Source organism: Gadus morhua, chromosome 2 (assembly GCF_902167405.1).
Source record: "Gadus morhua chromosome 2, gadMor3.0, whole genome shotgun sequence".
Taxonomy (NCBI): Eukaryota; Metazoa; Chordata; class Actinopteri; order Gadiformes; family Gadidae; genus Gadus; species Gadus morhua.
In genome coordinates, this window is record NC_044049.1 from 33,831 (window position 1) to 47,500 (window position 13,670).

The following is a 13,670-nucleotide window of genomic DNA, read 5'->3' on the forward strand; positions in this document are numbered from 1 at the left end:
AGACAGCATTTCAAACTTTCACAATAACCTTCGTGTTTTGACCCCCGCCTCCTCGCTCGGCCCCGCCTCCCACGGCCCCGCCCCTCTTCTGCACTCTGCTCTCATTTGCGCGCGCGTTCTCGCGGGCACGCTCCAAGGGGGCTCGTCTTATCGCAACGGAGGGGGCGCGCCTGATTTAAAGGACGCGCTCTCCAGTGTTGATGTGTCGCAGATTTTAAAACTCTGAAAGAGAGGGAGAGAGATTCACAGAGAAAGAGAGAGAGAGGGAGAGGGAGACAGAGAAACAGAGGGAGAGATAGAGAGAGAGACAGAGGGAGAGGGAGAGGGAGAGAGGGGAGGGGACATCACAGTTATTCGTGGAGTAGTGCAGGTGAAGCACGAGGACAGCGGAGCAGCAGAGAGTTGGAAGAAGCTTGCTTGAGGAGCAGTCAGAGTTCTGCTGCCTGGAGACAGAAGAGCGCGTGCCGCGTCCCGTCCGCCGGTAGAGACATGGAGCTGTCCTCCATCGGAGAGCAGGTGTTCGCCGTGGAGTCAATCACCAAGAAGCGCGTGCGAAAGGTGAGACGCGGGACTGACTTTTACGTAACATCCGACGGACTATGTAGACCAGGTAGACCTATAGACTAGTATAAAGACCTACTCTGTAGAACTATGGCAGGTAGAGCCGGTTCGTCCCCAGTCCGAGCCCCTATCCCGGGCTCTATGGGACCTACGCAGTTCCCGGTAGTTTCCTGCTCTAACGGAGGATGCTGGAACAACGAGAGAGCCAAAGTTAGTACGCGTGTTCCCGCAGACCGTCACGCGTCAGGAGCCGCACGGACGGCGTGTGCTGGTAGTACGGCGGGAAGGGGGTGTGTACCCCGCGACCATTGGAGTCCGCGAGAGTGCGGGACCGTTCACCATGCGCACTGGTACCAGTCCGAGGAGCTACGCAGATTGGTAGCACTGGTCCCAGTGCGCCATGGAGCTACGCAGTCCGGGGATCCAGGGGGAAACTGCTGCGTAATGTTGGGACTTTAGTGAGCGGCGGGGGGCGGTAAGGGGAACGGAGAGAGAGCGCGAGGGGTGGCGGGGGTCCATGGCGTTCTTTGCATTGACGTATTACTATTCTATATTTTATTATTATTATTATTATTATTATTATTATTATTACCTTAAAAAAAAGAAGCGTAATTTAGTGAACAGTAAGCAGCGTGATGATGCTCGCAGAAGCACGTGACTTTATGTAATGTTATCCTCGAACGGGCGGAGGTGCGAGGCTCGTGGGTTGCGCAACACCATGTTGTTTACAAGTGCCCGTGGCCCCACCTTCTCCAGTAGCGACACCACCTTCTAGAAAGTGCTTCTCCGTTATCCCGCTGCCCCCCCCGCCTCCTGCCCATGTGCGTTCACGTCATCACGACGATTGTTCGGCGCGTTGAGGCCAAACAGCTCCGCTATCATTGACGTCATCGCCCACAACAGAATGTGACTCCTGCCCCCCCCCACCCCGACTTACTTTAAAGGGACAGCGGTCCTGTTTGGCCAACATGAAAACACAACAACAGCGTGAGGCGCTGGAAGCATGCATGTCGTCACACGCACGAGCCGACACGTGCTCAGTGTTGACTGTGATGTGTGTGTGTGTGTGTGTGTGTGTGTGTGTGTGTGTGTGTGTGTGTGTGTGTGTGTGTGTGTGTGTGTGTGTGTGTGTGTGTGTGTCCGTCCTCCAGGGGAACGTGGAGTACCTCCTGAAGTGGCAGGGATGGCCCCAGAAGTGAGTAACAGTGACTCACCCTCAGTGATCTCACACCAGATAACCGTTCTGAGCAGACAGACCCAGAGATGGATGGGTGGATGGATGGATACCAAATATAGATGTAAACAGATAGATACAGCTGGATTTATTATATCATCGGTCCATTTTAGATATACAGATAGAAAGACCAGACAAACAAATAGATGGATAGATACATTGATGTATAGCTGGATGGATACTAAAGATGGATCGGTATAGATATAGATATATATATAGTTATACAGAGATATTTATATATATATATAGTATAGACAGATAGATGGATAGATAGATGTATACATACATGATAGAGTGACAGAGTGAGAGTGACAGAGTGAGAGTGACAGTGACAGAGTGAGAGTGACAGAGTGAGAGTGACAGAGTGAGAGTGACAGAGTGACAGAGTGAGAGTGACAGAGTGAGAGTGACAGTGTGAGAGTGACAGAGTGAGAGTGACAGAGTGAGAGTGACAGTGTGAGAGTGACAGAGTGACAGTGTGAGAGTGACAGAGTGACAGTGACAGAGTGAGAGTGACAGAGTGACAGTGACAGAGTGACAGAGTGAGAGTGACAGAGCTCTCTGTGCTCCAGGTACAGCACCTGGGAGCCCGAGGACCACATCCTGGACCCGCGCCTGGTGCTAGCCTACGAGGAGAAGTGAGCGCCCCTTCCGACCTGTCTGTCTGCCTCCACCGACCTGTCTGTCTGCCTCCACCGACCTGTCTGTCTGTCTGCCCCGCGACCTGTCTGTCTGTCAGCCCCCCGACCTGTCTGTCTGTCAGCCCCCCGACCTGTCTGTCTGTCAGCCCCCCGACCTGTCTGTCAGCCCCCCGACCTGTCTGTCTGTCCCCCGCGACCTGTCTGTCTGTCTGCCCCCAGCGACCTGTCTGTCTGTCTGCCCCCCGACCTGTCTGTCTGTCCCCCGCGACCTGTCTGTCTGTCTGCCCCCAGCGACCTGTCTGTCTGTCAGCCCCCGTGACCTGTCTGTCTGTCCCGCGACCTGTCTGTCTGTCTGCCCCCAGTGACCTGTCTGTCTGTCTGCCCCCCGACCTGTCTGTCAGCCCCCCGACCTGTCTGTCCCCAGCGACCTGTCTGTCTGTCTGTCCCCAGCGACCTGTCTGTCTGCCAGCCCCCCGACCTGTCTGTCTGCCAGCCCCCCGACCCGTCTGTCTGCCTTTGTACTGTGATTCTCTGATGGCTGAACATTGTTAATGTCCCCCCCCCCCCCCCCCCCCCAGGGAGGAGCGGGACCGTGCGGTGGCGTTCCGGAGGAAGGGTCTCCGTCCCCGGCGGCTGCTGCTGAGGGTACGTTCCCCCCCTCTGCCCCTCCACCCCCAGGGTACGTACCCCCCCTCTGCCCCCCCACCCCCAGGGTACGTACCCCCCCTCGGCCCCTCCACCCCCAGGGTACATACCCCCCCTCTGCCCCTCCACCCCCAGGGTACGTACCCCCCCTCTGCCCCCCCCCCAGGGTATGTATCCCTCCTCTGCCCCCCCCCCAGGGTATGTATCCCTCCTCTGCCCCCCCCCAGGGTACGTTCCCCCCCGGGGTACGTTCCCCCCCTCTGCCCCCCCCCGGGGTACGTTCCCCCCCGGGGTACGTTCCCCCCCTCTGCCGGCTGTCAGACGCCGGGCGGAGACGCTCAGCTTCCAGGATCTCAGTGACTTTATGATGACCTCCCCCCGCATGACTCCCCCCGCATCAGCCTCCCCCCGCATGACTCCCCCCGCATCAGCCTCCCCCCGCATGACTCCCCCCGCATCAGCCTCCCCCCGCATCAGCCTCCCCTGGCCACTCCTCACCCGCTCCTCTTCTCTTGGTGTGTGTGTGTGTGCGTGTGTGTGCGTGTGTGTGCGAGTGTGTGTGTGTGTGTGTGTGTGTGTGCCCCCCCTCCAGAATCTCTTCGCCATGGACCTCCGTAGCCAGCACAAGGAGGAGGCTCCGCCCCCTCCGCGGCTCCGCCTCTCTCTGGCGCGCTCCATGAGCACCGACGTGGACCCGGGGGGGCGGGGGGGCCGGGGGGGGCTGTGCCGCCGGCTGGCCGGGCGCCGGGGGGGGGCGAGGCCCTCAGCTCACGGGCCGTCCCGCAAACACCGCCGCTTCCTGAGGAAGGAGAAGGAGCAGGAGGAGGAGGAAGAGGAGGAGGAGGAGGAGGAGGGCGGGGCCATGCGGCGAGGAGGGTGGAAGTGCGGCGGGAAACCGGACATGGAGCTGTCGGACTACGCCAGCGAGCCGCGCGCAGACAGCCTCTACGGTGGGTGGGTGGCGCGCCCGGGCGGAGCCCCGCCCCCTAAAGGTGGACTCACACCTCCGGATCCGGACGAAAACCGTCCTTCCGTACCGAACGTTGTCTCCGGTACTGCCCTTCATACTCCCTCCGTCCGGTTTAGCGTGGTTATGGATGTTACGCTAAACGTCCTCTAGAGGGCAGTGACTGTCCTGTCGCAAATTAACGGCATCCACAATCGCAAACATTGGCATCTGTACAGGAGATGGCTTTGCTTTGTGTCATCCGAAATCGGCAAAAATGGCACAAAAAGTGAAGGCATGTGACACCCCCACCAACCCGCAGATTAAAAAAAAATCAATTTTTAAATGTCCAGTCATTGCCAAAGCAGGAACAACAACAACAACAAAAAGGTCAGGTATATAGTATAATATACACATAAAACATAATTAATACAAATTAAACACAAAATATATATACATAACAGATATTATACTACTCTCTCTATATTTTTGCGAATGGTTGGCCTTCTGACTCTTTACGGCCTCCTCGACTTCCGTTGGTATTGCTCCGTTTGAGCCCAGAGGCGACGGACCCACTGACACAACGACCCCCGGACCGGACCGAAGGGTCCCAAGGGTCTGCTCCCTGAGGGTCTGCTCCCCTGAGGGTCTGCTCCCTGAGGGTCTGCTCCCTAAGGGTCTGCTCCCTGAGGGTCTGCTCCCTGAGGATCTGCTCCCCTAAGGGTCTGCTCCCCTGAGGGTCTGCTCCCTGAGGGTCTGCTCCCTGAGGGTCTGCTCCCTAAGGGTCTGCTCCCCTGAGGGTCTGCTCCCTAAGGGTCTGCTCCCCTGAGGGTCTGCTCCCCTGAGGGTCTGCTCCCTGAGGGTCTGCTCCCTAAGGGTCTGCTCCCCTGAGGGTCTGCTCCCTGAGGGTCTGCTCCCCTAAGGGTCTGCTCCCTAAGGGTCTGCTCCCCTGAGGGTCCATGAGGGACAGTGAGACCCTCCATCTTTGGGAGGGAGTCATGGTTCTAAACAGGAGGCCGCTGTTCAACCTGGAGAACCAGAGTGAAGGAGTTTCACCTCCGGCTCCGGAGTTTAGACTCAAGACCTGACCCTCTCCTCTCTCCTCTTCCTCCTCCTCCTCCCTCTCCCCCTCCTCCTCCTCCTCCCTCTCCCCCTCCTCCTCCTCCTCCCTCCTCCTCCTCCTCCCTCTCCCCCTCCTCTTCCTCTTCCTCCTCCTCCTCCCTCTCCTCCTCCTCCTCCCTCTCCTCCTCCTCCTCCCTCTCCTCTTCCTCTTCCTCCTCCTCCTCCCTCTCCTCCTCCTCCTCCCTCTCCTCCTCCCTCTCCTCCTCCTCCTCCCTCTCCCCCTCCTCTTCCTCCTCCTCCTCCTCCTCCTCCCTCTCCTCTCTCCCTCTTCCTCCTCCTCCTCCTCCTCCCTCTCCCCCTCCTCTTCCTCCTCCTCCTCCCTCTCCCCCTCCTCCTCCCTCTCCCCCTCCTCTTCCTCCTCCTCCTCCCTCTCCCCCTCCTCCTCCTCCTCCCTCTCCCCCTCCTCTTCCTCTTCCTCCTCCTCCTCCTCCCTCTCCCCCTCCTCCTCCTCCCTCTCCTCCTCCTCCTCCTCCTCTTCCTCCTCCTCCTCTTCCTCCTCCACCTCTTCCTCTTCCTCAGGCCGTTCTGAGTGCAGCTCCCCGATGACGCTTCACCCTGAGGACTCGTCAGCGGAGGAGAGCCTCGCCCTCAACCTGCTGGCCGTGCACTCGCTGGCCCGGGGGGGCTCCAGCTCCGGGGAGGACCCCGACCTGGGGGCCACGCTGGGGGGGCCCGCCGCCAAGACCCCCGTGTCCCCGGGCAGCCAATCAGAGAGCTGGGATTGCATGTCGGAGGCGGGGCCCAAAGACGTCCTTAGCGACGGCGGGGAGGGGGACGTGGACAGCAGCACGGGCGGCCGGGAGGGGGGGCGGGGTCTGTCGGGGGACGTGGGGGTGGGGGGGCGGGGTCTGTCGGGGGACGTGGGGGTGGGGGGGCGGGGTCTGTCGGGGGACGTGGGGGTGGGGGGGCGGGGTCTGTCGGGGGGCGGGGGGTTGGGGGGGCGGGGTCTGTTGGGGGGCGGGGGGGCTCTCCCCCCACCGGGCCCCGCCTGGCAGAGGAGCGGCGCGTCGGTGATCGTGAACATTCAGGGGAGCGGGCCCCTGGACCCCCGGAGGGTCGAACCCCCCCCCGGGGGCCCCGAGGACCCCGAGGGGGGGTCCGGGGCCCCGGCGCTGCTCGCCCCGGCGCTCCCGGGAGACGAGGACGTGGCCGCCGGGACCCCCGACGAGAAGGTGACCGTCACCCAGGTGACCATCAACGCCGTGACCGTGACGTTCCGGGAGGCCACGGAGGCCGAGGGCTTCTTCAAAGGCCTCTAGGTCGGGGATTGGGGGCGGGGCCTGAAGGCAGAAAAGGGGAGGGGCGTGATAGGAAAACAGAAGCTTTGGCTATCACTCGCTTCAAACGTGTAAATAGTTGTTTGTGTGTATATATATGTATATCTATCTGTGTGTTTGTGTACGTGACAGATCCTTCCAGATGTTTACAGAAGTTCTTATTGGCAAAATTCCGAGGATACGTTGAATATTGACCCATTGCCTTTAAAGAAGAGATCCGAGGAGAGCTGAGGGAACAGGGGTTCCTGGGGTTCGGACCGACTGCCGTTCGGGGCGGTGCACTCGTGTTCAGGCTGCAGACAGGCGGAGCGTGCGAAGCTCCAACCTCATCACCTATATTATGACTTCCAAGCAGCTACTTGTACCAGAGGGCTCCGCCTCCGTCTGTCGTCCCACACTGAACACCACTGTTACCGGGCCGCGCACCGGCCTCCTTTTCTAACAAAGCCTTTTGTACGACCGCCTCCTCCAGTGTTGAGCCGGCGCATGCCCCGTCCGTCCCGTGCGTCCTGTGTCTCAGCAGGCTCCTCTCCCCGGCCCCCTCCCAGAGGAGCGGCGCGATGAGGAGCCTCAGTAGAGTAGCACGTGCTGTTAGCCGTCTTTCTGTCCTCGTAGTTCGGAGTGTAGCCGACTGGTTCTATTTTTATATCCTGACGCTCCTGGTGTGTGTGTTGTATCATGAAGAGGTGTCGGTGTACAACGTTACAGAGCTGTGTACAATGATGTGCTCACGCACGTGAGGTCAAGAGGTCCTGAGCTACTATTTATCGCATGTCACATAGGATGGCCTCAACTATAATAACTATACTATCACTGGTCTCGTTGAAGTTTCTCTTTGATGAATGTTCGAAATGTCTTTATGAAAAATGCCTTTTTATTTGGACTGTATTTACAATAAATATGGAAACATGATTACCTGACCTCTGTTTCTAGATGTTTCTTATAACAAAAAGACCGTCAATAGTTACCACTGTTCTTCAATGACACCCCATTAAAACTCTTAGTCACTTCCTCCTCCAGTCCCTACAGGATGCAGAGACCTGAAGAGAGGTCAGAGGTTATAGATATGACCTCCAGTCCCTACAGGATGCAGAGACCTGAAGAGAGGTCAGAGGTTATAGATATGACCTCCAGTCCCTACAGGATGCAGAGACCTGAAGAGAGGTCAGAGGTTATAGATATGACCTCCAGTCCCTACAGGATGCAGAGACCTGAAGAGAGGTCAGAGGTTATAGATATGACCTCCAGTCCCTACATGATGCAGAGACCTGAAGAGAGGTCACCTAACCCTAACCCTAACCCAATCAAGTCACACTAACTAACTAACATAATGAAGAGTTTCAGACCGTTGGCCTCGCTACGTGTTGTCAGTGTAGGACTGTCGACCACAGAACTGTAAGGCTTCAGTGTGCCTGGTATCATGTGGTGCGATAGCGTCGCGGCGCTGTCACGTTAAAATTGTACCGGGGGCGAAAATTGTACCGGGTACATATCAGTGGTCCGTTGCCAGGCAACGAACAACAGATTACGTAAGGGGTTGTCCGTTGCCAGGCAGGTTTCAATCGCGCCCATGTTGCCGAAGACGAAATAATATAATACAGATAACGGATCGCTAGATAACACTTGTTTTTACTATATATTTGTATTGCATTTAATTGTTTAATCGAATTTAGCTAGTAAACTGAGTGTTTAATGTGTATCATAGTCTAGCTAACTTGTGTTAATTTAATTTCCTTAATTTAATTTAGAGAATAGATTATAGGTAATAGATAGATAGATGGATAATAGATGGATAGATGGGTAGATAGGTGAGCAGGCATTTACTAACTGGTCATTTTTTTTAGGGGTCCAAGCCAACAGGTTGGATCCCTATTGTTTTTGTAGTGTTTGTTATTATTCCCCCGTAGAAGTGGGACCACAGCCCAAACCGTAAATGGTGCACACACGCCAATTGCATGACTAGATCCAGGTACGTGAGATGACGGCAGACGACCAAATCCAGACATGCCGGCCACTAGGTGGCGCTATACCAAGGAATACGCGTTTGGGGCTATAACTCCCACACCGAACCTCCCACAGTCAAAAACTTTTACCCACTTATTCACTGGAGTCTGCTGCATCTTTTGGCATAGGCCACGCCCATTTGCGTCAGGAATTTTTTTCCGCAAAATCGCGAAAACCGCAAAACTGTTTTTTCCCTACTCCTCCCACATTTCTTGACCAATCGACACCAAACTTTGCACACGACATCTTCAGACGCACACGCAAAGAATGCACGAAACACTTTTTTGATCCGTCCTTCGATAACGAAACGGTAGCGTTTTGAATATTGGTTTATTAGCTAAATTAGACGTGGAATATCAAAAATCCAAAGAAATCCAAAATTAGACATCGGATCGAGTCCACATTTTACACAGATGTTGGTGCTAACCTTAATGTCGTTCGATAAAAATTTCGGAAAATTTCGCCATTAGGGGGCGCAATAAACGAGGAAATTGTATATCTTCTACAAAATTTCGCAGCGAAAACGCTACACTGACTTCTCGCTACTCCTACCACAGTCAAATCCTTTGTATCCACAGGTTCAGGGTAGCGTTTTGAACACATGCCTCGCTTTGTGCCGGCGAAACGCACATTTCTTGTCGCGTTGTGCCGGCGAAATGCACACTTCTTGGACCCCTGCATAACTGCTTGCAGTTCTAGTTTATTATTATTATTCACATTATCCCCATAACATTTAGCTATTACTGTGTAGGGAAATAGATAAATTCAATGCAATACAATACAAATATAAAGTTAGGAACGCTAATAAATGGAATTTGTAAAATAAGTGTTATCTGTCTTTTCGCGCTCAATGAACGAGTTCACGAATGTTCAAGAACCGTCCACGTCATTCGACGCGATCGATCGTCTGTTGCCAGGCTGGTTTGGAATGGATTACTATGGATGACGTAGGCCGGTACAATTTTAACGTGACAGCGCCGCTAGAGGGCGCGTTGTTCGCAGCGGGAACTGAGCAGAAAGAACTGTGACTCACAAACCCTTTTCCTTCTCATTGTTGCTGGTAATTATTGATGCGTTCAGTTCCAAGAATAACCCTCATATAGGTAGGTAGATCTATACTCGCCTTCTACCACTGCTGAACCTCCGACTCTGAATTCTGCACGACGCTGAAGTTGGCATCCGATTCGCAGCATCCGATTCGGCTTGAAAACCACTTAGAATCTTCAAATCGGTCCTGATTGAAAACCACTACACCTAGACTCTTCAAATGTGGACTACATTATCACAGTGAGGCTATACATTATGTAAAACATAGTTTCAGATTTGTGAAACCTTTACCCTATTTGTGAAAATGCAATACAGGCTTATTAAATTAAATGTATTATTATTATTATTATTTGGATGCTTTTTAGGGGTCCAGACCGCATTGCATTTTCACAAATAGGTTAAAGGTTTCACAAATCTGAAACTATGTTTTACATAATGTATAGCCTCACTGTGATAATTTAGTCCAGATTTGAAGAGTCTAGGAGTAGTGGTTTTTAATCAGGATCAGTTCTAATGCGGTCTGGACCCCTAAAAAGCATTAAAATGTGCCTTTATTGCATTTTCACAAATAGGGTAAAGGTTTCACAAATCTGAAACTATGTTTTACATAATGTATAGCCTCACTGTGATAATTTAGTCTAGATTTGAAGAGTCTAGGTGTAGTGGTTTTCAATCAGGACCAGTTCTAATGCAGTCTGGACCCCTAAAAAGCATTAAAATGAGCCTGTATTGCATTTTCACAAATAGAAAGAAGGTTTCACAAATCTGTAACTATGTTTATTATAATGTATAGCCTCACTGTGATAATTTAGTCCAGATTTGAAGAGTCTAGGTGTAGTGGTTTTCAATCAGGAGGACCGATTTAAAGTGGACCAGCTGCTGAATCGGATGCTGCGAATCGGATGCCAACTTCAGCGTCGTGAATTCTGCTTTGTTTGCTATTAATTCCTCTTTCACATGTGGGTGAAGTTTGTTTATTCATTTATTATCAGAGAAACGCGCTCCATTTAGCTGTTTGAAATGCGTTAGCGGCAACCATTTAGACAACTAATATTTGCTCAAAGAATTTATAGTTTATGGTGCTTTCCATTTCGACAGCATGTATTAGAAGATACGGGGTCAATGGGGGGGGGGTGATGGAGGAGGTAATAGAGGAGGTTATGGGGGCAATGACGCCTGTGGAAAGCAGACGGAGGCCATTTTGTTTTGTGGTGTTGCTGGGGAAGTAGCGGCAAAACTAGCACGCGACCGCTTCGGACGACCGGTAGTCTGTCTGCCGTGGTCAGACAGGTAGTCCGTATCTGTCGAGGTCAGAAAGACAGGTAGTCTGCTTCTGTCGTGTCGAGGTCAGACAGGTAGTCTGTATCTATGGAGGTCAGACAGGTAGTTAGCTAGCTAGCTGGAGTTGGTCTTAATAGCCAACAGAGACTGTGGCTCAATCCGAATACTTAAGTACTAACCCTAACCCTAGTACTTAGTATTGCTGTTCAGTGTCTACTACTTGACCCTACTACACTTGACAGTGTAGTACGGTCTACAGCTATGCGTGGAACACCGCCGAAACTCTACCGGATGTTTGGAGATGACGTATCTCCCCTCAAATGCCGGCAAAACTACCTTGATAAATTACCTGTTTTCTGTCTTGTCATCGTTGCTGTTAAATTAAAAATGTCTCTTTTTACTTGATTACTTACTTTACTTGTATACTCTTTTTAGTGTCTTTTTTTCTCCGCTTTCTACAACGTGTTTCTAAGCCGCTGTTGGTGGTGTCGGGTCAGCCATCTCTTCTTCGTTCGTTACCAGACTCCGGTTGCATTGTGGGATAGCGTAGTGACCTACCATTGTATACTGTGGCGATAGCACGCATTCGGAAACGTTTTCCATACTACACAATGCGTACTGAGCATTCGGACGCGCTATATTTGTGGCGTAGCCTACTACAAAATGCATACTACATAGCAGTCAAGTATGAGTATTCACATAAAGATAGACAACTGGTAGCACACACGGGTTAGAGCAATACGGACAGGAAAAGGAATGAAGGCCGCATAAAGGACGAGCTTGTTGTTGTTAGCTCGATAATCAGTCAGAAATGGTAAGTAATAGTAGTAATTAATTAGTGAGACGATATTAATCCATAAGAGGCTGAATCCGAATACTTAGTACATACTATTTCTGTTCAGTGTACTTGACCGTACTACACTTGACTGTAGTACGGTCTACAGCTATGCGTAGAACGCTTCCGAACGCCGCCGAAACTCCACCGGATGTTTGGAGATGACGTATCTCCCCTCAGATGCCGGCAAAAGTTACCTGTTTTCCGTCTTGTCATCGTTGCTATTAAATTAAAAATGTCTCTTTTTACTTAATTACTTACTTTACTTTGTTACTCTTTACTGTCTCTTTTTTTTCGCCGCTTTCTACGACTTCTTTCTGGTGGTGTCGGGTCAGCCATCTCTTCTTCGTTCGTTACCAGATTCCGGTTGTATTGTGGGATAGCGTAGTGAACTCCGTTGTTTACTGTGGCGGTAGTAGACGACTTCCGTACTACACAATGCGTACTGAGCATTCGGACGCGCTATATTTGTGGCGTACTACAAAATGCATACTATAGCAGTCAAGTACGAGTATTCGGATCCAGCCTCATTCAACCCATGCACACGCTCACACGCCACACTTCCGTATTTCTCACGCAGATCACCAGGATAGCGCCCACCAATTTGGGCCGCTATTTAACAGTGGAACAGGTAGGAACTAAATGGCTTTCCCGTACGTAGGGTAGCCTAACCAGACGTCCTCTTTTGCGCGCCCCCCCCCCCCCCCCAACAAAATCTCACTCTGAACTCAGTTCAAAACTCGAGAGCCCTGCATCCCAACCCGACCAAACATTGGACCTTTAAAAGTGAGTTCTCAAAAAATGCAATTATCACATGAATTATTTGTAATTTCCATTTTATTATAAAAACAGTATTTGAGTCCACAGTTTGTGTTTCCTTTGTACAGTAAAAAATATTAAATTAAAACTCCCAAAGTTCTTAGCAGAAAGATAGATTGAGGGCGGAGTCTCGAGAGGGGGCGGTACCGGAAGTGGGCAGTCCTCTGCTCCCGGAGAGTGGGAGGCGCACATCCGGGGGAAGCAGCAACAGAAAAATAATAAAGAAAAACGCAGAGGCACAGAGAGCGTCACGCACGCACGCTGCGGGGGGGCGGTCCGCCTCTCCTCCTGTCGCTGTGCAACACAGTCTGTTTGGATAGAGCCTCTCGCCTTAAACTCCTCGGAACGGCGAGAGTCCAAGAAAAACCCCTGGACGACCCCGGCCCCGCCCCCGGGGGTCCCCACACCCCCGTATACTTGAAACGTTACAGGCACACAGGTATGCCACCGACCGCCCCCCGTCCCTCCCCACACGCTTCGTATGAAGTGTCTTTTTAAGGAAGGAGTGCACATACCCACACGCCCACGCACACACACACATACATTCAAAAGGGAGCGGGCTGTTTGTGAGTCCCCCCCAGCGTGCCAGCCATACAGTGGCCGGCAGGGGGGGTGCTTGGCCGGTGTGGAGGTATCGGCCCTCCACCGCCATAACACTGACAGAACCTCACTCTGGACAGACCGAATACATCGACGGCGAAATGATGATCCTACACCAGCCCGTCTGCGACCGGTTTACAAAATATATGTCTACCAATTGTAGCAGTCTCTGGGTAATATAACAAAAAATAAGAAAACGACCCCACTTTGAACAAAAATAAATAAATCAAAAACCAAACATTTTAACCGAAGATATGCATCTTGTTTGGATTTATGATAACATTAATATCTCGCACTCTGAAAAATTCATACTGAATGATGAAAAAAAAAAAACCATAAAAAGTCCATTGCATTAAAATCGCGTCCTCTTTAATTCTTTACCGCTTCTAAAATCTTTAAAAACATTTGTTAAAAAGGCAAATGCTGCACCATCCACCCGCCCTCCCAGAAAATATCCTGTTTTTATCCTCAGAGCGGGGGCATAGAGAAACTATCCTCCTTTGTACACAATTGGCAAAAAAATATATTAACAGCAATAACTTACAATTCATTTATTCTAATTCATTTATCGACCGGTTGATTTATTGTTGCATCTCCCATAGGAAGTTCAGTTCAATGTATCTTTATTGAAAACATTTTAAATAACATTTAATAATAG

At 52.0% G+C, this 13,670-nt stretch overlaps 2 protein-coding genes across 3 annotated transcripts in view; one reads left to right on the forward strand and one right to left on the reverse strand.

Moving 5' to 3' along the window:
* Positions 1-146: 146 nt before the first annotated feature.
* cbx7a (chromobox homolog 7a) lies at positions 147-7,346 on the forward strand. Of its 2 annotated transcripts, none has more exons than XM_030340405.1 (6): positions 147-558; positions 1,713-1,756; positions 2,368-2,433; positions 3,015-3,081; positions 3,674-4,133; positions 5,669-7,346. In XM_030340405.1, the coding sequence occupies exons 1-6, from the start codon at positions 490-492 to the stop codon at positions 6,406-6,408; spliced, it is 1,446 nt and encodes a 481-aa protein (XP_030196265.1). In that variant the 5' UTR covers positions 147-489; the 3' UTR covers positions 6,409-7,346. The 2 variants fall into 2 exon arrangements, with proteins under 2 accessions (XP_030196265.1, XP_030196273.1); XM_030340413.1 differs by having other exon boundaries at positions 163-558; positions 3,674-4,031.
* Positions 7,347-12,412: 5,066 nt separating this feature from the next.
* ep300b (EP300 lysine acetyltransferase b) overlaps positions 12,413-13,670 on the reverse strand; it is a 32,873-nt gene continuing 31,615 nt past the window's right edge. Inside the window, 1 exon segment of the mRNA XM_030342041.1 lies at positions 12,413-13,670. This exon segment is cut by the window's right edge and continues 2,292 nt beyond it. The gene's annotated coding sequence lies outside the window, so the exon portion shown is untranslated.

Bases quoted from the DNA above. Each gene is read 5' to 3' on its own strand.
- cbx7a (XM_030340405.1), top strand. From the start codon at position 490: ATGGAGCTGTCCTCCATCGGAGAGCAGGTGTTCGCCGTGGAGTCAATC. The intron at 1,757-2,367 runs GTGAGTAACAGT...TCTGTGCTCCAG, and splicing joins TGGCAGGGATGGCCCCAGAA to GTACAGCACCTGGGAGCCCG. The intron at 3,082-3,673 runs GTACGTTCCCCC...CCCCCCCTCCAG, and splicing joins CCCGGCGGCTGCTGCTGAGG to AATCTCTTCGCCATGGACCT.